This window comes from Panthera uncia, chromosome D4, assembly GCF_023721935.1.
Source record: "Panthera uncia isolate 11264 chromosome D4, Puncia_PCG_1.0, whole genome shotgun sequence".
Taxonomy (NCBI): Eukaryota; Metazoa; Chordata; class Mammalia; order Carnivora; family Felidae; genus Panthera; species Panthera uncia.
Window position 1 is genome coordinate 49,117,027 of NC_064807.1, and position 26,573 is coordinate 49,143,599.

The following is a 26,573-nucleotide window of genomic DNA, read 5'->3' on the forward strand; positions in this document are numbered from 1 at the left end:
CTTAAGTGACTTGCCCAAGGTCTCAGGGAAAGTTGATGTCAAAAGAGCCCCAAATCTCAGGTCTGACAGTTCCAATGTCCTTGTTCTGTTCATTATGCTGTATGGTCTGGTTAGCCCCGCTGGTCTATCTGCTACACTTACTCCTCTTTAGTACCTTCCCTTCTTTGTTCTACTCCTTCTGGAATTCATAGTCCCTCCACCTTCCAAAACTAAGCCCTCCGTGCTCTCCACACTCAGGCCAAAGTTACCTGATTATTTATCCATGTATTGATTCTGTCATTCAATCACACCCATTGTTCTCTTCTATTTTCTCCCGGCTTTATCTTTTTCATACTATTACAATATCATTCACATTCATATCCATCTCTGCATCAATAGGTCATCTGTCCACCCATCTCTCCAAATGTTTATTGACAGTCTATATGTATTAGGTACTAGGCTAAGTGCTGGGGAGAAAATAGGGAGAAAAAAAAAAAAGAATAGATGGTGGTCCTTCCAAAAGCTCACAGTCTTTTGGAGATGGCAGATAAACTAGTAGATCCTTACAAAATGTAGTTAAGTGCTATGAAAGGAAGAGGCAGGATAGAAGAAGGCAGACCTATTTCAGACGGTGGGGTTGAGAAAGGACCTTGTGGAGGTACTACTGAAGCAGAGATACAAAGGATAAAAAGGAAACAGCCATGGCAAAAGCAGAGAGAATAATGGGTAAGAAGGCTCTGGACAGGGGGTCAGTGTGGTGTGAAATTAACAATGGACAGGGGAGAAAATGGGGGGCAGAGACCAAGTCAGGCAGGGTCAGCAAGGTAACCAAAGGGTTTTAATCGAAGCAGGGCAGAGACAGGACCAGATATGTGATGTAAAAAATTACTCTCGAGTTTCTGGGGTGAAAAATAGACTGGGGGGGGGCGTGGGTAGAGACAGAAAAGGGTACAGTAGAAGCAGCGAGACTGGGCAGGACACTGCAGCAATTGGGGGACTGAGATAGGGGTGATTTGGACCCAGACAGTGGCAGTAGAGGTAGAGAAGGGACAGGCTCAGACTACATTACTGAGGGATAATACCTAAGACATACACACTGCTAAGACGAAAAGGTGCGAAGACGAATGACAGCACCCAGGTATTTGGTTTGAATAGGAAAAAAAACCCAGCTGAGTGGATTGTAGCAAATTTATGGTGTTGCAGGCAAGATGGGGGCTGGTGGGGAAAGGAATCAACAGTTCATCTTCATTCAGGGCAGGGGTGGGGGTGGGGGCGGCAAGGAATGGAAGCTATTAACAAAGAAATAATTCTAATGCTGGCAGGTGCAAAGCAGGTGACATCAGGAGGCAGTTGACTGCTGTGAGGTCTTCCCGCACCCCTGTCACAGCCTGGGACTCCCCGCACCAGTGGGCCATAAGGGTAGCGAGTGGTGGTCAGAAGTAGGTGCTTGTAATTCAAACTTCAGATTTGGTAGTTTCTCTCGACTGGACTGCACCTGACAAATACAGTGAACTGAATACTTTATCGCACTTTTCTCTGAACAGCTCTGGCACTGGCTTGTCAAATAAATGAAGCAGAACTACCAAATACTTGCCTTTCTGAGTCAGCACTCGGCCAAAGTGGTAGTAGCATTCTTCTACCCTACTGTGTTTGCCTGCGGGAGTCACACCATATATTTTCCCACAACGACAACAGATCTTCCTAGAAGCTGAAACAAAATATGAAATTATTCATGAATACTTGGGGAGAAAAGACAAATGAACCGAAATGCAGGGAATTAACTGCCTTTGCATTCTTGATCACGCATGGATTACATGCCCAGGGTTGACTGTGACGTAACAGGGAACTTAGCAGGATTACCCAAAGCAATACTTGTAGGTGACCGGCTCCCGGCACCAGGGGTGCCCGTCTTCCAACAGGCATCCTGTCTGCCTCCAGATTCAGCCTAATGCCAGATAATTGTGGTTTTAGAGCCATAATTTGACTGTAGCCAACTTGATTAATTATCTACTTTTAGTACATAGTAACTCCTGAAATAGGACATACGTCTACCTTATTATCCCCTTTAAACATAGAGGGGCCTGCATGCTTATTAAGTCATTGAGAGTAGATCTGGGCTTTTCACTAGACCCATTTGTGAACATTGGTTTTCAGTGATAATCCTCAAATTGGTTCTGATGATGATGGCAACTCTTAGTTGCAGTCTATTATGAGCCTCTGAGGCAGGTACTGTGCCGAGCACTTCGCATGCATTCCTGTAACTGATTCTCACAACGACCTGAGGGGGTAGCTGTATGATCCAGATTTGGGAAAACCAAGGCTGGAGGGAAAACCAACAACCAAATGCAGGTTTCCCTTCCTCCTTCAGAGCCTCTGTCCTTAACTGGGTCAAGGGTTGAAAAAAAAAAAAAAAAGGTAACTCAAATGGCAAAGACAATAATGAGAAAAATTCTAAAGATACAAAAGATAAATATTTTCTAGTCATTGAAAAAAATATTTTTAAATGTTTATTTATTTTGAGAGAGCAAGTGAGAGAGCATGAGCAGGGGAGGAGCAGAGAGAGGGAGAGAGTGAATCCCAAGCAGGGTCTGCACTGTCAGTGAGGAGCCCGATGGGAGGGCTCGATCCCATGAACCATGAAACTATAACCTGAGCTGAAACCAAGAGTCAGATGCTTAACTCACTGAGCCACCCAGGCACCCAGAAAAATATTTCTAAAATTCCATTTCCAACTCCAATGGACTTAAGGTTTGACAGCTGGGATATTAAATATTCTCTCTTTCTTCTTGGTGGAAGGAATGAATTTTAACTATGCCTAGTATTTAGAGAAAATGTAAAATAGTAACACTAATTGTAAATCTTTTTAGTAAGAATTTCTAATTAAAGGATAGGAAGTATTCAAAACTGACACTGCATATGAATAGTTGGTAGGAGTAGGGACTCCAGAATCAGACTCCTTGGGTTCAAATCCTGGCTCTCCTACTTATTTTCAGAGTGACCTTTGACAAGTCATTTGACCTCTGTGAGCTTCAATTTCCTCATTTGTGTGAATGGAGGTAATGCTAGTACTTACCTGAAATGATTATTAATATTTAATAAATAAAGAAAATAAACTTCTAAGACAATGGAAATGAAGTGGAAAGGGAAATAATCCTTTTAGTGTTCCAGCCTTAGCATGTAGCAAGGATCATTTTCAGTCCCATACACTTACTGTCATTTAGAAGAGCTTTGGTCATGCCCGGGTTTAAAAGAATACTTCCTGGTTTTTCAGGGCTGGGTTGTGGATAGTCATTTTCATGTAACTGTTCTTCCGTTAGAAGGTAGTCTTGCAGATGTCTGTAGAGAACAATTCCTGTGAGTGCTAAGAAAAAAAGAAGTGTGGTTCAATAAAATTTAAATAACATGTTTTAAGGTAGTGGTAAGGTTAGAGTCTACTAACCCTTTCAGATATGAAAAGCTCAAATGCTGATTAACATTAAGTAAGGAAGTAGTCTAAAAAAACCAAAGTCTTCATATCTTTTGACCTATAGATATGTAGATACTGATTGCTCTCTGCATCATCTGAGGTCCTATACTTTGGCTAAGAGAAGGGGAAGTAAGAATCCCATCAGTAATAGCCAGTGCATATTAAGCATGCCAAAAACTATCGTCAGGACTTTGAACTTTATATTAACCCAGAAGTGAAAACCTATTGACCTCATTTTTACAGACAAAGAAAATGAGGCTCAGAGAAATGAGGGCACATGACCAAGGTTACACAGCACAGTTAATACAAAAACTCAGGTCTTCTGACTCCAAATCATGCTTATTGATTCTTAATAAACACTGAGATAAGCAGAGTACAGAAGCTTACAAGCAGGAAACATGGTAACTCTCACAAGGTCAAAATGCTCAAGTTCAAGGATCTCTTTCCAACATCACTAACCCTAACCCCTCACATGAATGGATTCCTAAAATTTCTCCTAAGGTGTTATTTAAAATTCTGGCAGAATTTGCTACACTATCTTTGGCAAACCCTTTTGTACAAAAAAGAATTCTTCTGTGTGAGAAATATTAGGAGATTCTAGAAGCACCTGCTTTGTTTCAGACAAGTACTTAGAGGACAAGACAGGTGCTACCATCTGGTTTTATTCAAAATACGACCAAAATCAAGTAACACTTTTTCTTTAGCTTTTTGATCCTGGGAGTTTGTTACAAATGCAGACTTGGAGGCTGTTCCCAGACATCCTGAATCAGAATCTGCACTTTAACAAGATTTCCAGGTCATTCCATGCATGTTAAGTTTGAGAAGCACTACTCTCACTGACTGGATAGATATTAAGTATCCCCTCCCACCACTCTTCAAAAAGGAGGCTGAGAATTCAAATACTGCCTAAGTAGAGCCCATTTTTTCATCTATTTATAATAATTTTTAAAAAGGCTATTAAATATTCAGTCTGCAGATGATCCTTCATAAACACAATAGTTTATTTATTCATTTATTTTCATGCCCATTCTCTGAAAGAGAGAACGAGTGGGGGAGGAGAGAGACACAGAATCTGAAGCAGGCTCCAGGCTCTGAGTTGTCAGCACAGAGCCTGACATAGGACTTGAACTCACAAACTGTGAGATCATGACCTGAGCTGAAATTGGACGCTTAACTGACTGAGCCACCCAGGCGCCCCAACACAATAGTTTACTAATTGCATCACACCACATTTACTTCTCCTTTAAGGTAACAAGGACAGGTCTGTCAACATTGCACCAAACTTACCACTTTTCTTTTCATTCTTTTTCAATCCAGTTGTTTTATCGTTGTTATTGCTTCCAGGGACACCTAAAACATACAAGAACTCTTCTTCTGAGACAATGAATTATTTTTGTCTGCTTTATAAAAAAGTATAAAACATGAGAAAGGTCTAGAGCACAGTGAAGTCTTTATTTTTACCTTAAAATAGGCACCCAACATGGGAGACCAAACTACTTCATAACCAATGCTAAGTTGGGAAAAATGGTAATTTATGAAATAATTAGATCAGGACTTCGTATTTTCTAAAGCTACTATATTCTGTGTATTGGTTAGAGTATGTTTAAATAAGAGCCAATGAGTTTTACATCATTACTGACTATAACTCTCACAATTTGCAAACCATTTCCATTTCATTGCAAATATCCAAATGAGTACTTAGACTTCTATGTTCAATATCTTTATGCTGTATTTAATATGAAGAGAAGGGGGGGTAGTGAGAATACCATGAAAATACTAAAACAAGAGACCCTGTATATTTTATTTTGTTATTATTTCAATTTTTATTTTATTAGTTTTTTTTTGTTCTACTTCCAGTGTAGTTAGCATAGTGTTTTATTAGTTTCAGGTGTACAATATAGTGATTCAACAATTCCATACATCTCCCAGTGCTCATTGCGATAAGTGTATTCTTAATCCCCCTCGCCAGTTTATCCCATCCCCCACTCTCTTCCCCTCTGGTATCCATCAGTTTGTTCTCTATAGTTAAAAGTCTGTTTTTTGATTTGTCTTTTTTTTCTTTGTTCTTTTTTTCCATATTTCTTTTAATGTTTATTCTTGAGAGGGAGAGAGAAGGAGAGAGAGAGAGAGAAGAGAACATGAGTGGGGGAGGGGCACAGAGAGAGGGAGACACAGAATCTGAAGCAGGCTCCAGGCTCTGAGCTGTCAGCACAGAGATGAACTGCAAGATCATGACCTAAGCAGAAGTTGGACGCTTAACCAACTAAGCCACCCAGGTGTCCCTCATTTGTTCTGTTTCCTAATTTACCCATGAGTGAGATCATATGGTGTCTTTCTTTGACTTACTGTGCTTGGCATTATATACTCTAGATCCATCTTTGTTGCAAATGGCAAGCAAGATTTCATTCTTTTATATGGCTGAGTAATATTCCATTGTGTGTATATGTATGTGTATATATATGTATAGACACACCTCTATCTATATACATCTTCTTTATCCATCATCTACTGATGGACACTTGGGCTGCCTCCATAATTTGGCTGTTGTAAATAATGCTGCAATAAACACAGGTGTGCATACAGCCTTCTGAATTAGTGTTTTCATATTCTTTGGGTAAATAAATACCCAGTAGTGGGATTACTGGGTCACATGGTAGTTCTATTTTTAAGTTTTTGAGGACCGTCCACACTGCTGTCCACAGAGGCTGTACCAGTTCACACACCACATCCTCACCAACACTTGTTTCTTGTGTTGTTGATTGTAACCACTCTGTCAGGTGTGAGGTGATATCTCATTGTGGTTTTGATTTTATTTCCCTGAAGATGAGTGATGTTGAACATCTTTTCATGTGTCTATTGGCCATCTATAGGTCTCCTTTCAAGAAATGTCTGTTCTTGAGACCTTGTATATTGTAACACAGGTATTCAAGTCTATTTCAAGTGCTGTACATATAAAAATGCCATAGGAGCGCCTGGGTGGCTCATTTAGTTGAACATCTGACTCTTGATTCTGGCTCAGGTCATGATCCCAGGGTTATGGGATCAAGCCCCGTGTCAGGCTCCACACTGAGTGTGGAACATGCTTAAGATTCTCTCTCTCCCCCTCTGCCTCTCTCCCCTGCTCATGCTCTTTACTATAAAATTTAACATTAAAAAAAAATGGTTTAAATGCCATAAAGAAATTATCAAGTTTTTATATTCTTGAAATTAAAATAGCATTTCTAAGCATGACACAAAACCCAGAAACCAAAAAGCAAGACATTAATTACACTTTATTTATATATATATTTTTAAATGTTTATTTATTTTTGACAGAGAGAGAGAGAGACAGAGACAAAGCATGAGCAGGGGAAGGGCAGAGAGAGGAAACACAGAATCCAAAGCAGGTTCCAGGTTCTGAGCTGTCAGCACAGAGGATGATGTGGGGCTCAAACCCACAAATCGGAGATCATGACCTGAGCCGAAGTCAGATGCTTAACCGACTGAGCCATGCAGGTGCCCCTAACTGCACTTCTAAAATAGCTTCTAGGGGTACCTACGTGGCTCAGATGGTTAAATGTCTGACCCTTGATTTGCCTTAGGACATGATCTCGCGGTTCATGGGATAGAGCCCTGCACCAGGATTCTGTCTTCCTCTCTCTGCTCCTCCCCTGCTTGCATGCACATGCACACGTGCTCTCTCTCTCTCTCAAAACAAACATTAAAAAAGAGAAAAAAGTAGGGGCGCCTGGGTGGCTCAGTCGGTTAAGCGTCCGACTTCGGCTCAGGTCATGATCTCGCGGTTTGTGAGTTCAAGACCCACGTCGGGCTCTATGCTGACAGCTCAGAGCCTGGAGCCTGTTTCGGATTCTGTGTCTCCCTCTCTCTGACCCTCCCCCGTTCATGCTTTGTCTCTCTCTGTCTCAAAAATAAAAACGTTAAAAAATTAAAAAAAAAAAGAGAAAAAAGTAAAAGTGAAAAGCTTTATTATTACAAACTTCACAAATAAGGCTGAAGTACCAGTGAGTGACAAACTGAGGAAAACATTTGAAGCCCATTAAAAGGGGATATGCAAAAGGTTGTTGCAGATGAATAGGCTGATAATAAAAGGGGACAGAAAGATGCAAAAAGGCAATTTAAATTGAGATAGAAAAAAGGAAGGTCTTCAACCTCATAATAATAATAAAAAGCTAAAATAATTTCATTTCTGGTCTATACTTTCACACTCCAGAACGGGATAAATGAGGAACTTTTCCAAGATGTGAGGAAAAAGCTTATACTCCTACCCTATTAGTGGGGAATGTAAAGAGCAAATGTTTTCTGGAGGCAGTTAGCAATATTTACCCATTTTAAACATGCAGACCGTTTCTGCTAGCTACTCTGTGCACAGGGATTTATGTTAAGGATACATAGGCTCTAGTATGAGGAAATGTTTGAGTTCACACTCCATTAATCACAGAACGTAAGGTAGAAAAAATATGTAAGCCACTTAGATACTCAGTGCGTGTGTTTCTTCTGTATTCTACACTCTACACAATGGAGTATCAATACTACAGGTCTGTACAACAGAGTATCATGTAGTCATTAAAATGTACAATACAGATCTGGATGTTAACACACATTCTAGATTAACTGATGAAAGGTTTCTAGGATACTTTATTTTGTGAAAAAAGTTAGAGCATACATCAAATGACTGCATTCATCTCAATTATTAAAATTACATATATTTCTGTAGTCATTATGGAAGGGTCTATATCAAAAATTTGGAATAAAGTTGTCTTTGGCTGTTCTGTTTTTTTTAATGTTTTTCTGTATTATTTGAATCCATGCTATGTATTCTCGAATACCCCCAAGGAAACAAAATTGGGGGTAGGATTACCCCCAAGCAAACAAAACTGGCTCTTGAGGAATAAAGAAAAAAAATCATAGATATTACAATGGTATGTGGCTTTCCAAAACTCAGCCTTACCCAACAAAATATTATTCCTTGAGTACTTAATACTACTGGAGGTTGGGGGTGGGGGTGGTAGAAAAAACAATGTCTAAAAAAGATCTTAGGGGGGCAGTAATGAAAAAAAAAGAGCTGAGAAATACTATTTCACATGGAGTGAGTTACTTTTATAACTAGAAACCAAATTTAATTATCTCCATGATAACTGCTCTCAAGGAGTTATATTCATATGTCTAATTTCAAATCTAATTTGTTATTTTCAACCAAAAATCCTACTTGCATGTTCTACTCAAGAGAACATTTTTAAACTATGTTTCATAGAATACCTAAAAACCACCCTGCTAATGAAAAAAAAACATGTTTAATGTCAGGTGTTGATCACAAGTTTTTATCTTATCACTTGATTAATTATAAAGAAATTACCTTGATGTCTCAGTTTCTTAAGAGTATTTATCGCTATGTTCACATACATATTTCTACTGCCACAGCGTTCATAAATGGCCTTTTCTTCTATTTTAGCCTAGACCATGAAGTGAATAATAAAAGATATTAAATCTCAAGATGATGGATAATAAATGTTTACAATATAATGGAATAAATATGGCAAAATATAATTCAAGGGATGGCGAAAAATGGCACAAATAAAAAGCAACTTATTTTACATTTTTCTGTTTATGGCTTTTGAGAGGAAAGAAAAAAAATTATCCCATGAATCAAATCGAGGAACTAGATACTTCTCTTCACAAACTAAAACCACAGTATCTCAGAGTACAAAAAGCCTACAGTGCATATTCATTTGATTCTCAAAGCAAGCCCCTAATGTATCAAAGGTGCTTATTATTATTCTCGTTTGAGGTAACAAAGGCTCAAGGTGGCTAAATACTTTGCTTAAGATCACACAGCAAAGGAAAGACATAATCCTCTTTTCATTATCTTTAGTTTATAGGTTATTTTTCTAAAACCATTAAGTAATCACTATTTAAGTTAATTTGAGAGAGAGAGAGAGAGAGCGAGAGAGAAAGAGAGAGAGAGAGAAAGAGAGAAAGAGAGAGAGAAAGAGAGAGAGAGAGAGAAAGAGAGAGAGAGAGAGAAAGAGAGAGAGAGAAAGAGAGAGAGAGAAAGAGAGAGAAAGAGAGAGAGAGAGAGAGAGAAAGAGAGAGAAAGAGAGAGAAAGAGAGAGAAAGAGAGAGAAAGAGAGAGAAAGAGAGAGAAAGAGAGAGAGGGGAGGGAGAAGGGGGGAGGGGGAGAGAGAGGATAAAGAGGACAGAGAGAAGAGAGAGAATCCCAAGCAGGCTCCATGGCCAGTGCGGTGTCTGATGCAGGTCTCAATCTCATGAACCGTGAGATCATGACCCGAGCTGAAATCAAGAATGAGACACCCAGGTGCCCCAGTAATCAATATTTTTATGCTAGGATTCATGAAAATCCTAAAGGTCAGTAAAAGAAAACAATGGATAAAAAATGACAGAAACCAGTAAGGGTAATATAATGATAACATTGTATTAATGCTTTATCGGGCACCTAGTATGTGCAGGTTTGGTAGAATAGTCATTAAATGTTTTCTCAGTCTTCATTGTGAATCAGTGAGAATGGGTGCCATCATGACTAACCTGTATGAGGCTCAAGACAAAGTAGATATCTTACTGTTGCAGAGCTAGTAAATGAATCCAGGAGTGACCAAACGCCAAAGCCAAGATTCTTCTCACTACACTAAACTTCACAGAGAGAAAGCCATGGGGGGTTGGAGAGAGGAGAGAAGAAAAGCAAATTGAAATAATAAAGGATAACATGTCTCTGTAACAGGCTGCTTTTTTTGTCTGTCTTTGCGTTGCCATTATTCTTCAACCAGTATAGAATCTTGGAGGAGACAGACTTCCGGAATGGCTGAACAAGAACGTTCATGAACTCACCTTCCCATAAAAATAATTAAAATACTGGCAAAACAACTAAAGTAACCATTTCAAAACTCTGAAAATTAACCAAAGCCACAGAACAAACTGAGAATTACCTAAGAGAAACTACTGAACCTCGGTAAGACAATGGAGTCCATTTTAGCTTGAGGGTTTTCCCATTACCCACTTCCCACCTGCCAGCTTAATGCCATAGTGATAAAAAGTTGGCAGCCTCGTAGCCAACAGAGAGGACGGACTTCTTTTACAGCTACACTAAAAACATCATCCCCAGAACACAGACAATATTTTGTCTGAATAAGCAGCTCCCTGGAAAATCTATTCTCAAGGTGTTGCGGGTATTTGAGTCAGAACTCAGCTCATGGTGCGGGCGGGGGGACCCTATTGCCTGGGTGCTACTAAAACAATAGCAACTGGGTGGCAAGATGACAGCCACCTAAGGTTATGATTTCTTGTTGGGCAAACAGGGACCTGGCCAGGAATTTTAATTTTTTAATATTTTTAACGTTTATTTTTTTGACAGAGAGAGAGAGAGAGCAGGGGAAGGGCAGAGAGACGGGGAGACCCAGAATCCAAAGCAGGCTCCAGGCTCTGAGCTGTCAGCACAGAGCCTGCAATGTGGGGCTCGAACTTACCAACTGTGAGATCATGACCTGAGCTGAAGTCGGAAGCTCAACTAAGCCACCCAAGGGCCCCAAACCTGGCCAGGAATCTAAAAAACATTTTGGAGACCTAGGTGACCACAAAAAATTTTGAAAGGTCCTGACATATTCCTGGAGCTTAAAAGGTGGCCCGGGAAAGACCTGGGAAAAGATAAGGCCCTACTCAGTCACTAGTGGCTGTTCTTGAAGCCCTGGAACAAGGACGTGAAAGCTAAGGCTGGCTGTCAACTTAAGTTTTAAGGCACTTCTTCTCACATAGATTCCCCCTGGCAAAGGGAGGAAAACATACAGACAAGGCATTTAAGAAAATTTTCTAACCAGTCATTGGCTAACAAGTAGATTATGCTGACAGAGGGTGATCCTTTTGAAGAAGGCCTTAAAATAAAAATTAAAGGCAAGAACTTAAAAAACAATGCTACTGGAGAACTTAGTGGCCGTACATTGAAAGGAATACAGAATCTACAAAATTAGTTCAGTAAAGTCACTAAACAAATAAGTAGCAACAAGAAAAACCAAAACCTAGCAACAAAACAAAAATGTACCTGAAACCAGTTATTATTTAATCATACAGTCTGTAACAAAAAAAATTATGAGTTATGTAAAGAAACAAAAAAGTGTACCTCATACAGAATAAAAACCAGCCAAGAGAAAATGCCCCTGAGAAAGTCCACATTTTGGACTTTAAGTACAAAGACTTTGTAAATATGTTTTAAAAATGAAAGAAACTATGTTTAAAGAAGCAAAGAAAATGGGGTCTTACCACATGGACAACATGAGTAAAGAGAAATTTTAAAAATAAAAAGTTTTTAGGAATTCTGGAGCTGAAAAGTGTAAAAGTTTTTATCAGTACTCTAGGGGGTCCACAACAGATACACTAGATGGTTATTTGAATTCACATGAGAATTGATATTGGTAAATATAACTTTATAGGAAAATATTGAAGAATATATGTGTTCGTATGTAATCATTTTCTCCTGTTTTAACAATGGCATAGAGCAGTAATTACAAAATTGTGTTGATAGGCTTATATAATGTTATAATCCATATAATAATAATGGTATAAAGAAGAGGGTAGGAAACATATACTGGAACAAAATTTTTATAGGCTATTGAAATAAAGGTAGTTTTAATCTGAATTAGATTGTTTTAAATTAAAATGGTAAGTGTAATCCTAAAGGCAAAAAGTAAGACAGTAACTAAAAAAATATAGCCAAAGAAATGACATGGGCATTTAAATGATACACTAGAAAATATCTATATAACACAAAAGAAAGCACTAATTATAGAGAAAATAAAAAGACACAAGACATATAGAAAAACAGCAAAACACATGATGTAAATCCTTTTATTGGTCAGTACTTATTAAATGTTAATTGATTAAATACTCCAACTGAGGGAAGAGACTGGAAGAATCATGAAAAATATGTAACTCTACACTGTATACAAGGTAGACACTTTAGATCTTTAAGTAATATCTGCACCCCACACAGGGCTCAAACTTACAACCCCAAGATCAAGAGTTGCATGCTCTACCAACTGAGCCAGCCAGGCACCTCTAGATAGACACTTTACAGTCAAAGACCAAACAGGTTCAAAGTAAAGGAGAAAAAAAGATGTACTTTGTAAATAGTAAAACATATGTGAAGTGGCTATGCTACTATCAGACAAAGTAGATTTTTAAAACAAAAGTTGTTACTAGAGACAAAGACATAATGGTAAGAGCCAATCCATCAGGGAGACATAACAATTATTAACAAATATGCATTTAATAACAGAGCAGCAAAATACAGAAAGCAGCAGCTGACAGAACTCAAGTGACAAATAACAATTCAACATTAAGAATGGATACCTAAAGTTTCTCTCTTCTCCAACCATCCAAGATGCTGAAAAGAAAGAATGTCAAGGAGAGGAAGGTGGCCTGGTGCCTGCTGTTGTGAAGAAGCAGGAGGCCAAGAATTTAGTCAATCCCATTTGAGAAAAGGCCCAAGAATTTTGGCATCAGACAGGACATTCAGCCTAAAAGGGACTCACCCACTTTGTCAAATGGCCTTGCTACATCTAGCTGCAGCAGCAAAGGGTTATTCTCTATGAATGCTTAAAAGTGCCACCTGTGATTAACCAGTTCACCCAGGGCTTGGACCACCAAAAAGCTACTCAACTGCTTAAACTGGCCCACAAATACAGACTAGAGATAAAGCAAGAGAAGAAGCAGAGATTGTTGGCCCAGGCTGAGAAGAAAGCTGCTGGCAAAGGGGATGTCCCCACTAAGAGGCTGCCCATCCTGTGAACTGGGGTTAATACTGTTACCACCTTAGTGGAACAAAGAAGGCTCAGCTGGTAGTGATTGCACATGATGTGGATCCCATTGAGCTGGTTGTCTTCCTGCCTGACATGTGTCCTAAGATGGGACACTAGTGCATTATCAAGGGGAAGGCCAGGCTGGGTTGTCTGGTTCACAGGAAGACCTGTACCCCTGTCACCTTCACACAGGTTAAGTCAGAAGACAAAGGAGGTCTGGTTAAGCAGGTGGAACCCATCAGGACCAATTGAAAAGACAGATATGATGAGATACACCCCCACTGGGGAGGCAATGTCCTGGGTCCAAAGTCTGGCTTGCATTGCCAAGTTGGAAAAGGCAAAGGTTAAACAAATGGCCACCCAACTGGGCTAAATGGATGCTGAATTTTCTGTACATAAAGCAATAAAAAGTTCTCTTTCAGCCAGTGTCAAAATAAAAAAAAAAAAAAAAAGAAGAATGGAGACCTCTATACCATACTTCAATAATGGAAACAAGTCAAATGGTGAAGAAAATAAAATATTTCAACAACACTATGAATCAACTATACCTAGAAGACATCTATAGAACACTCTATGCAAAAATAGCAGAATATATAATGCCTCTCAAGCAGATACAGAACATTTTCCAGAACAGATCATGTGTTAGGCCATAAAATAATGCTCAATAAATTTAAAAGGATTTAAATCACAGAAAGTATGTTCTCTGATCACAATGGTATTAGATTATAAGTCAACAACAGGAAATTTGGGAAATTCACAAATGTGTGGAAATTACACAGTGGGGCAAAGAAGAAATCACAAACGAGATTTAAAAATTGAGATGCATTTAAGTGGAAACACAACATACCAAACCTTTTGATTAGAGAATAATTCCTATTGTAAATGGCTTTACTAAAAATAAAATGGAAATTAAAAACTTTGCCTTCCATCTTAAGAAACTGTAATTTTAATAGTAAACCAAACCCAAAGAAAGCAGGAAAGAAATGATAATGAGTAGAAATAAATGAAATGAAGAATTTTCTAAAATGGAGACAACTAAAAAAGCAAAAGTTGGTTTTTTTTTTTTTTTTCAACGTTCTTTATTTATTTTTGGGACAGAGAGAGACAGAGCATGAACGGGGGAGAGGCAGAGAGAGAGGGAGACACAGAATCGGAAACAGGCTCCAGGCTCCGAGCCATCAGCCCAGAGCCTGACGCGGGGCTCGAACTCACAGACCGCGAGATCGTGACCTGGCTGAAGTCGGACGCTTAACCGACTGCGCCACCCAGGCGCCCCAAAAGTTGGTTTTTTGAAAAGGTCAACAACATTGACAGAACTTTGGCTAGGTTAAGAAAAAAGAAATAAGACTCAAATTACTAAAATCAGTAATGGAAGAGAAGGCATCACCACACAATTCACAGAAATAAAAAGAATGATAAAGAAATACTATGAACAAATATATACCAATGTATTATAAAATTTAGATGACATGTGAAATTTTAGAAAGATAAAACCTCATGAAATTGACTCAAGAGTAGACCTATGAGATGAATTGGTAATTAAAAAAATATCCACAAGCCCAGACCTCATTGATGAATTCCCCTAAACATTTAAAGAAGATTTAAAGAAAAAAAGAATAGTAACCATTCATAAGATCTTCCAAAAATTAAAAAAGGGAACATTTTACATCTCATTCTATTAGGCCAATATAACCCTGAGACTCCAAAAAAAGAGTAAGTTACTATAAGCAAAGAAAGCTACAATGTCCATCACTAGAATAAAGAAAATGTGGTACCACAAGTAATAAAGTATTATTCAGCTGCCAAAAAGAATGAAATTCTGATATGTGCTACAACATGAATGAACTATGGAAACATTACACTAAGTCAATGAAGCCAGAAACAAAAGGACAAATATTGCATGACTCTACTTAGATGAGGTACCTGTAGTAAGCAAATTCACAGAGACAGAAATTAAAATAGAGGTTACCTGGGGCTGGGGGCGGGGAGGGGAGAGAAGAATGAAAAGTTATTCATTACCTTAATAGGTACAGAGTTTCTATTTGGGATGAAGAAAAAGCTCTGGAAATGGATAGTAGTGATGGTTAAACAACATTGTGAAGGTACTTAGTAACACTGAATTGTGCACCCAAAATGGTTAAAATGAGAAATTTTATGTCAGGCATATTTTATCACAATAAATATAACAGTAATGAGGTACCCGGGTGGCTCAGTTGCTTGAGCATCCAAGTCTTGGTTTCAGCTCAGGTCATAATCCCAGGGTTGTGGGATCGAGCCCCATGTTGGGCTTCATGCTGAGAAAAGTAATATTTAAGAAAAAAATTACAGACTGGTGTCTGTAGACCTAATTAACGTTGACACAAAAATTCTAGCACACTGAGTCCAGCAACATAAAAAGACTATACACCATGACCAAGGGTGTTTATCCAAGAAATGCATGAGTTTAAGATTAATAAAAAAAACAAACCTACAACAATGTAATATACTACATTAATTGAATATAGACAAAAACTATATGACATCAAGAGATAAGAAAAAAGTATTTAAGAAAAGTCAAGATGATAAGACACTTAAACTAGGAATAGAAGGGAACTTCCTCAACTTGATAAAGGACATGTAAAAAAAACAACAACAACTAAAAATCCACCTACAGTAACCACTGTACTTAACGGAGAAAGACTGAAAGCTTTCCTCTTAGGGAAAGGAACAAGACAAGGATGCCCCTCTTACCACCTCCACGCAATATTCTACTGGAAATTTATGCTACAGAAATCAAGCAAGAAAATGAAATATATACAGATTGGAAAGGAAAGAGTAAGACTGTGTCTATCTGCAGTTGATATCATCTTCTTTGAAGAAAATCCCAAGGAATTCACTGAAAACTATTAGAGTTAATAAATAGGGGCGTGCCTGGGTGGCTCAGCCAGTTAAGTGTCTGGCTCTTGACTTTGGCTCAAGTCATGATCAAGGTTTTTGAGTTCAAGCCCCTCATTGGGCTCTGCGCTGTGTGTAGCCTGTTTGGGATTCTTTCTCTCTTTCTCTCTTTCTCTCTCTCTCTCTCTCTCTCTCCCTCCCTCCCTCCCTCCCTCCCACTCTGTCCCTTTCCCACTTGTGCATGCTCTCTTTCTCTCTCTCTCTGTCTCAAATAAATAAACTAAAAAAAAAAAAAAGAATAGGCATATAAGGGTTCAAGACACAAGATAAAAAGTATTAATTGTATTTTTGTACACTGGCTATGAACAATCTGAAAATAAAATTACAAAAATAATTCCATTTATAATAGTGTTAATACAGTATCTAGGAATAAATTTAACAAAAAAGTTAAAGACTTATAGTCTGAAAATTACAAAACACTGTTGAAAGGAATTAAAAGATAAAAAAAACCCACAAGACATTCCATGTTCATGGTTCACAAGACTTAATATTGTTAAATGACAATCCTCCACAAATTGATCTAGAGATTCAAAGCAACTGCTATCAAAATTATAATCCAGTATTTCTGTAGGAAATACAAGCTGAACCTAAAAGTTATATGGAAATGCCAGGGACCCAAAACAGTTTTAAAAATTTAACAAATATGGAGGAGTCATGTTTCCAACTTCAATACTTACTACAAAGCAATAGTAATTAAGATTGTGTAATACTGGTATAGGATAGAAATAGAGATCAATGTAATAAAATGAGTCCAGAATTTATGTTCATTTATATCTAGTATTTATGATCAACTGATTTTTGACAAAGGTGACAAGACAATTAAATGGCGAAAAAATAATCTTTTCAACAAATGGTGCTGTGACAATTGGATATCCACATTCAAATGAATGTTTGGACCCCCTCCCTCATACCTTATGTAAAAATCATTTAAAAAAGTGAATCCTATGCCTAAATGTAGTAACTAAAACTGTAAAATTCTGAGAAAAATAGTGTAGTAATAAATCTTTGTTTCTTATATAGGATACCAAAATCACACGTGACAAAGAAAAACAGATGAATTGGAATATATCAAAATGAAGAACTTTTTGTAATGCAAATGATCCAGTCAAGAAAGTAAGAATACAACTCAAAGAAAAAATATTTGTAAATACTGTATCTACTAAGACACTTGTATCCAAAATATATATAGAACTCTCAAAACTTGATAAAAAGACAACTAAAAATATATGCAAAGGAACTGAACACATGTGTACAGACATATCCAAGAAGACATACAAATGGCCAAAAAGCACAGAAAAATATGTTCAACATCATTAGGCATTAGGGAAATCAAAATCAAAATCACAATCAGATACCATTTCATGCCCAATAAGTTGGCTCCACAAAATACAGGTAACAAGCACTAGCGTGGATGTGAAGAAACTAGAACTGTTCACATCACTGATGGGCATATACAACAGTGTAGCTCCTCTGGAAAACGGTTTGGTATTTCCTCAAAAAGTTAAATATAGAATTGTCATTCAACCCAATTATATGCTCAAGAGAAACATCATCATCTGTTGACACAAAATCTTACAATGTCCATTTATGTACAAATGTTCATTAATAACCAATAAATGGAAATCGCCCAAATGTCCATCAACTGATGAACAGGTGTGCATATCCATAAACCAGTCTTATTTGGCAAGAGGAAATTAAGTAATGATGCATACTACAGTATGGATGACCCTTGAAAACAGTATCCTAAGTGAAAACATTAAGCTGGTCACAACAAAATCCCTTATTATCAGATTCCTTATTCTAGAAATGTCCAGAAGAGCAAATTACAGAGAAGTTAAGTGAGTGGGTGCCCAAGGCTAGGAGATATGGAGGGCTAGGGGAGTGACAGATGAACGGTAACAGACGATCTCTTTGGGGTGATGGAATTGTGTTAAGATTAATTGTAGTGATTGCACAAGTGGTTGATTTGAGTATATATACTCAAAGTCACTCCAGTGTACACAAAAATGGGTGAATTAATAGGGTATGTGAAGTATATCTCAATAAAACTGTTAATAAAGAGAATCTTCTGAGTCCTTCCTCGCTCTTAATACAAGAATCTGTTATGATGACAACTTCACTTATATCCCCAATGTTTCTAGCAACTGGCAGCTCACTACTAAGAAACAGCAATTTTATGGGCAGAGGTGTCAGTTATAAAGATCTTCCTCACAATTGGGGTAAGATTTGCCTCTCGTTGCTTTCACTCATGGTCCTTTTCATAACCTCCCAGAGAAGTGGGAATTAGCCTCAACCAAGCCCAAATCTAGTGTTCAGATGTGTGTTTCTCTAACAGTATTTAAAATATTAAAAATTTTAATATTTAAAATATTAAAATACTTTAACATAAAAAGTCTTCGAGGACTAGAAATCTGTAAATATTGACCTTGAATTGCCAAACTGCAATTATCAGATGGAGTTGAGTAGTGTCTTTCCCCTTTAGATTGCACTTATTGTGTGTATGAGCCATAGTTCCCTGACTCCTTATTACTCCCAGAGTCCACAAAGGCTTTTGAAGATATGCATGGGGACAGGAGCTATGGTTATTGCTCCTGATTTGTAAGGTTTCATTTTGGAAAAAAAAAAGGCTTTGAGTAGATTTGCAAAGACAAGTGCCTCCAAGAGACCAGATCTGGCCCATAAATGAGCATAAATAGTGGTATGTAATAGGGAGTAGTGGGGACTATGGCTCACTTGACAGTATATGCTTCATATAAAGGAGGGGAGACACTGCTCAGATTAATATACTATTGGCCTTGACAAGTGGGCGCCTGAGTGGCTCAGTCGGTTAAGCACCAACTTAGGCTCAGGTCAGGATCTCAGGGTTCATGAGTTCAAGGTCCACTTCAGGTGAACCCTGCTTCTCTCTCTCACCCTCTCTCTCTGCCCCTTGTGGGATTCTCTCTCTTCCTGTCTTTCTGCCCCTCACTCACTTGAGCCCCGCCCCCCCAGAAATAAAAAATTAAAATTAAAAAAAAAGAAAATTATAGGACTAAGACAGTTTTTGTCACTAGAGTAACCAGGGTACTCTTTACAACTTAAGGATAGCAAAAAGATCCTCCAGGAACCAGTCCCACAGCCTGGTTTCGAAAAAGGGGAAGAGAAAAATAATAAAGTTGTTTCTTGAGGTTTGTTTTTTTTTTTTCAATATAATACTCTTGAAGTGTGTGTCTTCAGATATACTGACCTTGTTAACAGCCTCATCCTCTGTTTTATAAACTGTCAAGTACTTCTCAACGAAGAGGTTGACATAGCGTTGTCTTACTTCCTCAGGGACTTTGACAGAGGATTCTGATGTGACTAAAGCCCGCTTCCGATGAGCCACTTTGTATTTCGGCATCTTGTTAAACAGAGTTGTTGATTAGCGAAAAGAAAAACACATGTTTCTGTTTAAAATTCCTACTATGTGTAGGAAACAAGTACAACTATCTCAGGTAAGTTCTCTATCAATTAAATTCAAAACTAATTTAAAGTTATAAATTCATTAAAAATAAAGTAAATAGGAAGGCGCCTGGGTGACTCAGTCTCGTGGTTCCTGAGATCAAGTCCTGCATCGGGATCTGCACAGTGAGGAGCCTGCTTGGGATTCTCTCATTCCCTCACACTCTCTGTCCCTCTCCTGCTTGCACACACACATGTGCTCTCTCTCTCTCAAAAAGAAACATTTAAAAAATAGAATAAATATAAGGCATAACGTTACCTACACTCACAAAAGGGAGCCATGAAGATGCGGAAACAGTGAAGCTACCTGTGAGTACCCCATTCTAGCTGACCTGATTACTCAAATCATCTCTCTACTCTCCACAGCCACAATCTTAGAGCTCTGGTGTGCTCTTCTCAGCAAATAGGAAAGTTTGTCACGTACCATTCTTAAGAAGAATTTATGTCCCAACATCAGTTACCATTTCACAAAGAAAAATGCTCAGACTTAAATAAAAGTTATCAAAGATTTATACATACTCAATATTGTCAGTAATATCCCAGCTATAAATAATGTTAGCATTCCTTTAGAAGAACTTATTGATACTTTGAGAACTGTACAATCAGTAAATCTGTCTCACTTTTGGGGGGGGGGTGGTAAAAAAAAAAGTTACACTTTCCTGTAGTTGTTCCCTTGAAGCACAAAGATGTTTCAGGAGGGAGAAATCCTTAAAAGTGACAGGCAGTTTTCTGCTGAAGAATACTTAGTAAACAGAAAAAAAAAAGTAATTGCCACAAATAGGAGAAAAATTACTAAGGAGGGACTGCCATCACTGATGGCATAATTTATGAAAGGTCCACCTGCCTCTCTCTCTTTCACATACACACACACATATACACCCCTCACTGGATGTCTCTTGAAAGGTATATTCCAACGTGAAACTTTCCTTTGAAAAAAAGTTGAGGAGTCTTAATCAGAGCCACTGAAGTTTTACGTCTAAAATATGCCTAATATTTCCAGGAACAGGATGAACAACATAGCTCAATGTGGACACACAGACACAAATCCCATCATAAAATGACGATAACTATCTGACAGTAACTAGAAAAGGCTGAAATTTCTCTCCGGTGTCTGCCATGTATCTGAAGGAGGGATCTCCAGAAAAAAAAAAATGTATATTTTGTTAATATAAAATATATTTTTATATAAAAATATTTTTATATAAAATATAATTATATATATATATACTATATATATATATATATATATATATATATATATATATATTCAATCTCCCAGGACCTCTATATGTAGACAGATAAGTTGATTATTAGCACTAAAATTCTGGCCTTCAGACCTAGTTTATAATACCTTTACAGGAAAAGCAGCAACACTTTTCACAGGAATGTGTGATCTGCTTGGTTTTGCATTTGGCTTTTCCCTTGATACAAATACATCCTGATGAAGCTTGTTTGATGTAAGTGAATTTTCTGAGATGTTTCAATGACAAAAAAAAAAAAAAAAGAAAAAGAAAGAAAGAAAGAAAAAAAAAGGTAAGAGTTAATGACATTAGCCTCAGATGATTAGAGTTTAATTATCAATTCAAGGTTTCATAATACTTCCTTTACAGACTCTATTTTTTTTCTTGAAACAAAATGTAAACACAAAAAATTCCCAATAGCTAACCCCAGTATCATCTATAAGAACAAATTTAGATAATTTATAAAGCAATTCACTTTATGTAGAAATGCTTATAAGGTATTACCATCTATAGCTTAGCATTTAGGGACAAACAGCATACATTATATAAATATCATGCTAATCATATTTTTCACATAAAGTTCCATGTGAGTGACTCAGCTATAATTGGTAATATATGGATTTCATAGGAAATGCTTTTTAAAATAAGGTAAAATCCCATTTCTTGACTAAGTGATTTTCTCATACCTCCTGAGACTCTCCTTTGGGTCTGAGAGACTGGACATGCAAATGTAGTTTTCTTTTGTTCTGAAGTGGCAGCAACAAAAGCCTGCCCACTCTTTATGTCAGCCGTGATCTGTGCTGCCTGTTGCTGGGCACGAAGGATGCCAGGGTGACTCATCAGTGGTGCCACTGGCTCCCTGAATGGGCTAAGGATGTCTTTACTGGTTGGAACCTATACAGCATCAACACAAAACGGAAGAATGATTTTAAGAAGTTTTAAAAAGACTGATCATTTCACTATCTCTTTTTGCACAAAGGCTTGTGGAATGGACTACATTTATAATACCCCATGTGATACAACACACACATAAGTGGAGTATCCCCAGAAATATGCAGAGATAAAACTGAACCTTTGAAGCATTTAATTTAGTAAAACTTTTGTGAACTGAGAGACATTAATTCTCATATGAAAATGACACTTCACTTTGTATGAAGGTAAAAGTGTTAATCAAACTGCTAACAAGACATATCTGACCAAAGTGACTAGAATTTGAAGTTAAGGAAAGAATTCTTTAGGTAACCAGGCTTAAGTATCAGGTGACTCATAAAGGGAGAAACAGCAGGCTAGCATCAGACTTCTCTACAGCAACATTCATTACAATAAGAGAATGAAGGCGTGCCTGGGTGGCTCAGTCAGTTAAGTGTCTGACTTTGGCTCAGGTCATGATCTCACAGTTCTTAAGTTCGAGCCCTGCATCCTGCTCTGCACTGACAGCTCAGAGCCTGGAGCCTGCTTCAGATTCTGTGTCTCCCTCTCTCTCTGCCCTCTCTCTGCTCACGCTCTTTCTCAAAAATAAGCATTAAAAAAAATAATAAAAAAAGAAGAGAATGGAACACCAGAAAGTTTAGCTTGATTAGTAACAAATGTCCTATAAAATGTCCTACATTTGTAGGAAATGTCCTACAAAACAAGGATATAAAATTTCACCCAGATTGAGAAGGTTTTTAAAAATATTTAATACCCATTTTTGGTAAAGGTTTGTGGGAAGGGAACTCAGACACCACATAGGACTGTACGCTGTCACAATCCTTCTGGAAGGCACTATGGCGATATACTTTTAAAATGTTAAAACTATCTTCTTTTGTCCTGTTGCTTACTATTTTTGAGAATTTATTTTAAGGGGGGGGGAAATCACTGATAAAACCAACAAATACTTAAATAGAAGAATGGGGGGGGAGTTACATAGCAAAGTAAAATGAAAACTATAAACACTTTTGCCAATAAAAGTATATGTTTATAAAACTATAAACATCATTTGCCAATAAAGGAAAATAATGTTTCCAAAAATTTTTTCCTAAGAGAAGGGGAAAGAAATGATTTTCGTAAGTACCTATATATCTGACCCTTGGATACTCAATATCACCATTTCACAGATAAAGAAAATAAAGCTCTGATAAATTAAATAACTTGCCCAAGGACATCTAACGTCAACAAAGAACTAGAATCCAAGTTCTTATTTGTGACTTGGGAGCATAAACTCTTTTGATGTCATGCAGAACATTCTGTTGTCAGTGTCTGCCAAGTGCAAATAATATAGAGAATTGAGCAGAGAAATAAAGCTTGTTAAATGGCACTTTTTAACACAGAAGTGTTAAAGGAGTACTACTTACACCAGTGCCTTTTAACTTCTTTACATGCCAGCATTTACCATGTTACAAGAGATTTACATGATTTTGAGAATCTACAGTCGATTCCCCTTATTCACCACACTTCTGTTCTATAGAGTCCCACAAACAATGAGTTAGTGAATACTGAACCGTTGCTCCTAGGGCATATACAGAGTCAGGTTCAGGTGAGTCTCTGATCACACTTTTGCCAACCAATCAATAACCTAACCTTGCTTTCTGTGTGTTTCTGTTTAAAGACACCTTAGTTAGTACATATTGCTGGTTCATGAGCATTGAATTCATAGTCAATAGCACTGTAACTTATGCCTATAAAAAGCTTATGTAACACATCTCTGTAAGGCAGCCTTCTTGCTCTTAGGAACACTGGATGACCCTATATTTGGGGGCCATTTTAAATAGCAAAATTACCAACAAACAACACAAACATGCAAAGAACGCAGCACTAAATAGATTGAGAAAAGGACATATGTTAACAGTATGAGAGCTAAAACAAGAAGGCAGTATTGCCTTGTTCAGCCTTAGCTGGGAATGTGTGTGGGAGGTAATTTTTTTGCCATGACACAGGCCTGCAAAGGTCCCCCAAAACACGAGTCTTGATTTTAAGGTTACAAATTAACTTCAGTGAAGAGGAAAATTTGCAAATGCAGAATCTGGAAATACTGAAGATCAACCATAGTAATTTTGGTTAGAAGTCTATGCGATAACAACATCCCTGCTTTTCATGAAAATGTTAGATAATGGGGGAAAAAGTGAATAATGTGGAAAACGCTTACAAACAGAGATCAAGTTACTGAGTGTACACTTGTGCCCCCAGGTGACTAACAAGACACTAAGTATTGGAATATACTTAAGGCTCAAAATGACAAGGCATGCATTTTATAAAATAACGTGCCCCATAAGACAGGAGCTAAGGAACTCACATTGAACTTGGCAATGTGTGCAATTCTCTTTTTGGGTCCAGAAAGGTTTTGATAATACAACTTATCTAATCCCGTTTGCTTTCCTGAAGCCTAGTGGGAAAAAGATAAGAATTACCCAATTTCAGCAGAGTACAGGCATATTTAGCACGTTTCCTGAAGAGCCACAGGAATCCAAGCTATAAAATACTAGGCAACTTATTAAGCACTAATTCACACAAAACGTAACTTGAATAATTTGACATGCATACACGACTACAGAGGATTCCTCTAAGCTGGGAAATCAACTGTAACCATGTAATACCGTGGCTTCTGCAGGCTGTTGAGTCTACACAACACTATAGCCAGCCAATTGTCAAGGTTTTCACCTTGTTGCTCTAATAGATTATTAGCCCCAAGTATTAGAGCGTATATATTAGATACACCCATTATATAATTTCTATTTCTACAGAGGGCAGAATAGAGTATGCGTTTAAGGGAAATGCCTTCAAATTTAGGAAAAGGATTTAAAAGAAAAAAGGGACTGACCTGTTTAGTAGTCTCTCCCTTACAAGCTTCACTTTCTGTGAACTCTGTGAAAATTCGAAGGCATTCCTTCCTAGTGTCACCGGAATGAGAGGGAGTGTCCTCCTCAGTAGGTTCCTTACCAAAATCAAATTCGACTACCTTGCAGTCCTCAAAAGTAGTGAGTTCCTGACTATTGTCTGGTCTTTCCAACACTTCGCCTTCTGCACGCTCACCTGCGGGAGAGACCTGGGGCCGGCTTGAATACCTACCTTCAGTTTCTTCACTGTGAGGACTGTCACTTGTTTTTACATATTTTTTGTGATGTGGATACCTTTCATTATGCATTCTGTTCTGTTTTTCTTTGTCACTGAGAGGTGCATGAGGTATGCTCTCTCTGGAAATACAGACATAGTTTTTCCCACCACCACAGCTTCCCATCTTAGGGAGGTGGTTTTTAGCACGATTCAAGTTTATGTTACTTTTAATATCTAGTGAGCTATGCGTGAGCGATTCTGGTGGTTCTGATTTGTTACCGTCATCATCTACTTGTGTGGTTAGTTGGGTTTTATCGATTTTTTCCTCTTCTGTGCCAGTAATTTGAAGACTCCTCTCCTCTGGGGACATTTTAGGTACCCTTTCATCCATATTCTGATATTTGAAGCCTCTCAATGGTTTAGGTTTCTTAGAAGTAGGCATGATTGGAGGTACATCTATTACAAGGTCATCTTCATCAGATTCTTGAAGATTTATTGTAATTCTTATTGGTGAAACATGAGGCCTTTGGCTCTCCTGGGACATGTGGCGATTCTCATCCACAGATTTTTTCAAGTGGCAGACTTGCTGTTCGTCAGGCTCAGACTGTGTCGCTTTCGATGCCCCAAGCAGCTCTGCAGAATAATTCAGCAAGGGATCATATTCAAGATCAGTTGCTGGACATTTGTGGTCCAGTACATACTTTCTGGCCTGACTCTCTTCATTCTTTGATGGCTCGTGCCACTCTTCCTTTGGAAGCGGGAGATTTTCAAGAAAATCTTGCCTCATATTTGTATTCCTGAAGGAGGTCATGTGACTTTGCCATGGCTCTTCATGTGTTAAAGCAAGCTTGGAGAGGCTCTTCTGCTTTTCTTCAACCTCAGTCTTGACGGATTCAATTTCTTTGTTGAGCCTTTCCAGTTCCTCCATGGTTGTGCCTAGTTTTGTCAATGCAAGAGAAGTTTTATCTTTAAAAATCACTTCAGATGAAATGCAGACTCCAGAATATCCTGGACAAGGAGTTTACTATCAAAAGGACATTAGCTCTTCCAAACCCAGCCATCTACTAACTGATCGGTTCTTAGAAGCAGAAGAGGTCAAGAACTAGCTCTGTTTAAGTCTTTGAAATGTCGAGCTCATATCCATGACTGATTAAAGTACATTCGTGCCTTATTACTAAAGTGCCCCACCGATGTGGGGCCAGGTTTATACATAATTTTTAAACTCTGTCAAACATGATATAGTTTGGATATAGCCTATTGAGATTATTTACCAACCAATGACAATTTGGAACCAGTTCAAATACCCGAATGCCACTTACACCGAATTGTACATCGTTTCATACACCAATATATCTTCTCTAAGAAAACATTATTTAAAGCACTAGTCTTTCCTTAATTCAGTGGGATTCAAAATTTTCATTAAGGTCCCTGGTAGTCTACTGATTGTCTCAAACATAAACTGCCCCCTTCCCCTGCCCACCAACATAAAAAATCTTTAAAAAAAAAAAAATCAATCAATAAAACAAAACTCTAGAGCAGGTGGATTCACACTCCTGAGAAAAAACCAGGATAGTAACAAGAGAAAAGGCTCACAGTAACAGCTGTTCCCAATACCTGGCAGCTCCTTTCTGACTTTTAACTAAG

At 37.9% G+C, this 26,573-nt stretch overlaps 1 protein-coding gene and 1 pseudogene across 1 annotated transcript; one reads left to right on the top strand and one right to left on the bottom strand.

Moving 5' to 3' along the window:
- Positions 1-1,188: 1,188 nt before the first annotated feature.
- Positions 1,189-26,387, bottom strand: LOC125916911 (RNA exonuclease 1 homolog). Its single transcript, XM_049623184.1, has 9 exons — positions 24,697-26,387; positions 24,172-24,261; positions 21,587-21,794; positions 21,011-21,129; positions 19,406-19,558; positions 8,799-8,895; positions 4,733-4,795; positions 3,191-3,340; positions 1,189-1,687 (listed from the first exon to the last, which is right to left on the bottom strand). Exons 1-9 carry the CDS (start codon positions 25,855-25,857, stop codon positions 1,434-1,436), a joined length of 2,295 nt encoding a protein of 764 aa, XP_049479141.1. The 5' UTR covers positions 25,858-26,387; the 3' UTR covers positions 1,189-1,433.
- Positions 12,776-13,718, top strand: LOC125924133 (60S ribosomal protein L7a-like; annotated as a pseudogene).
- Positions 26,388-26,573: the final 186 nt, after the last annotated feature.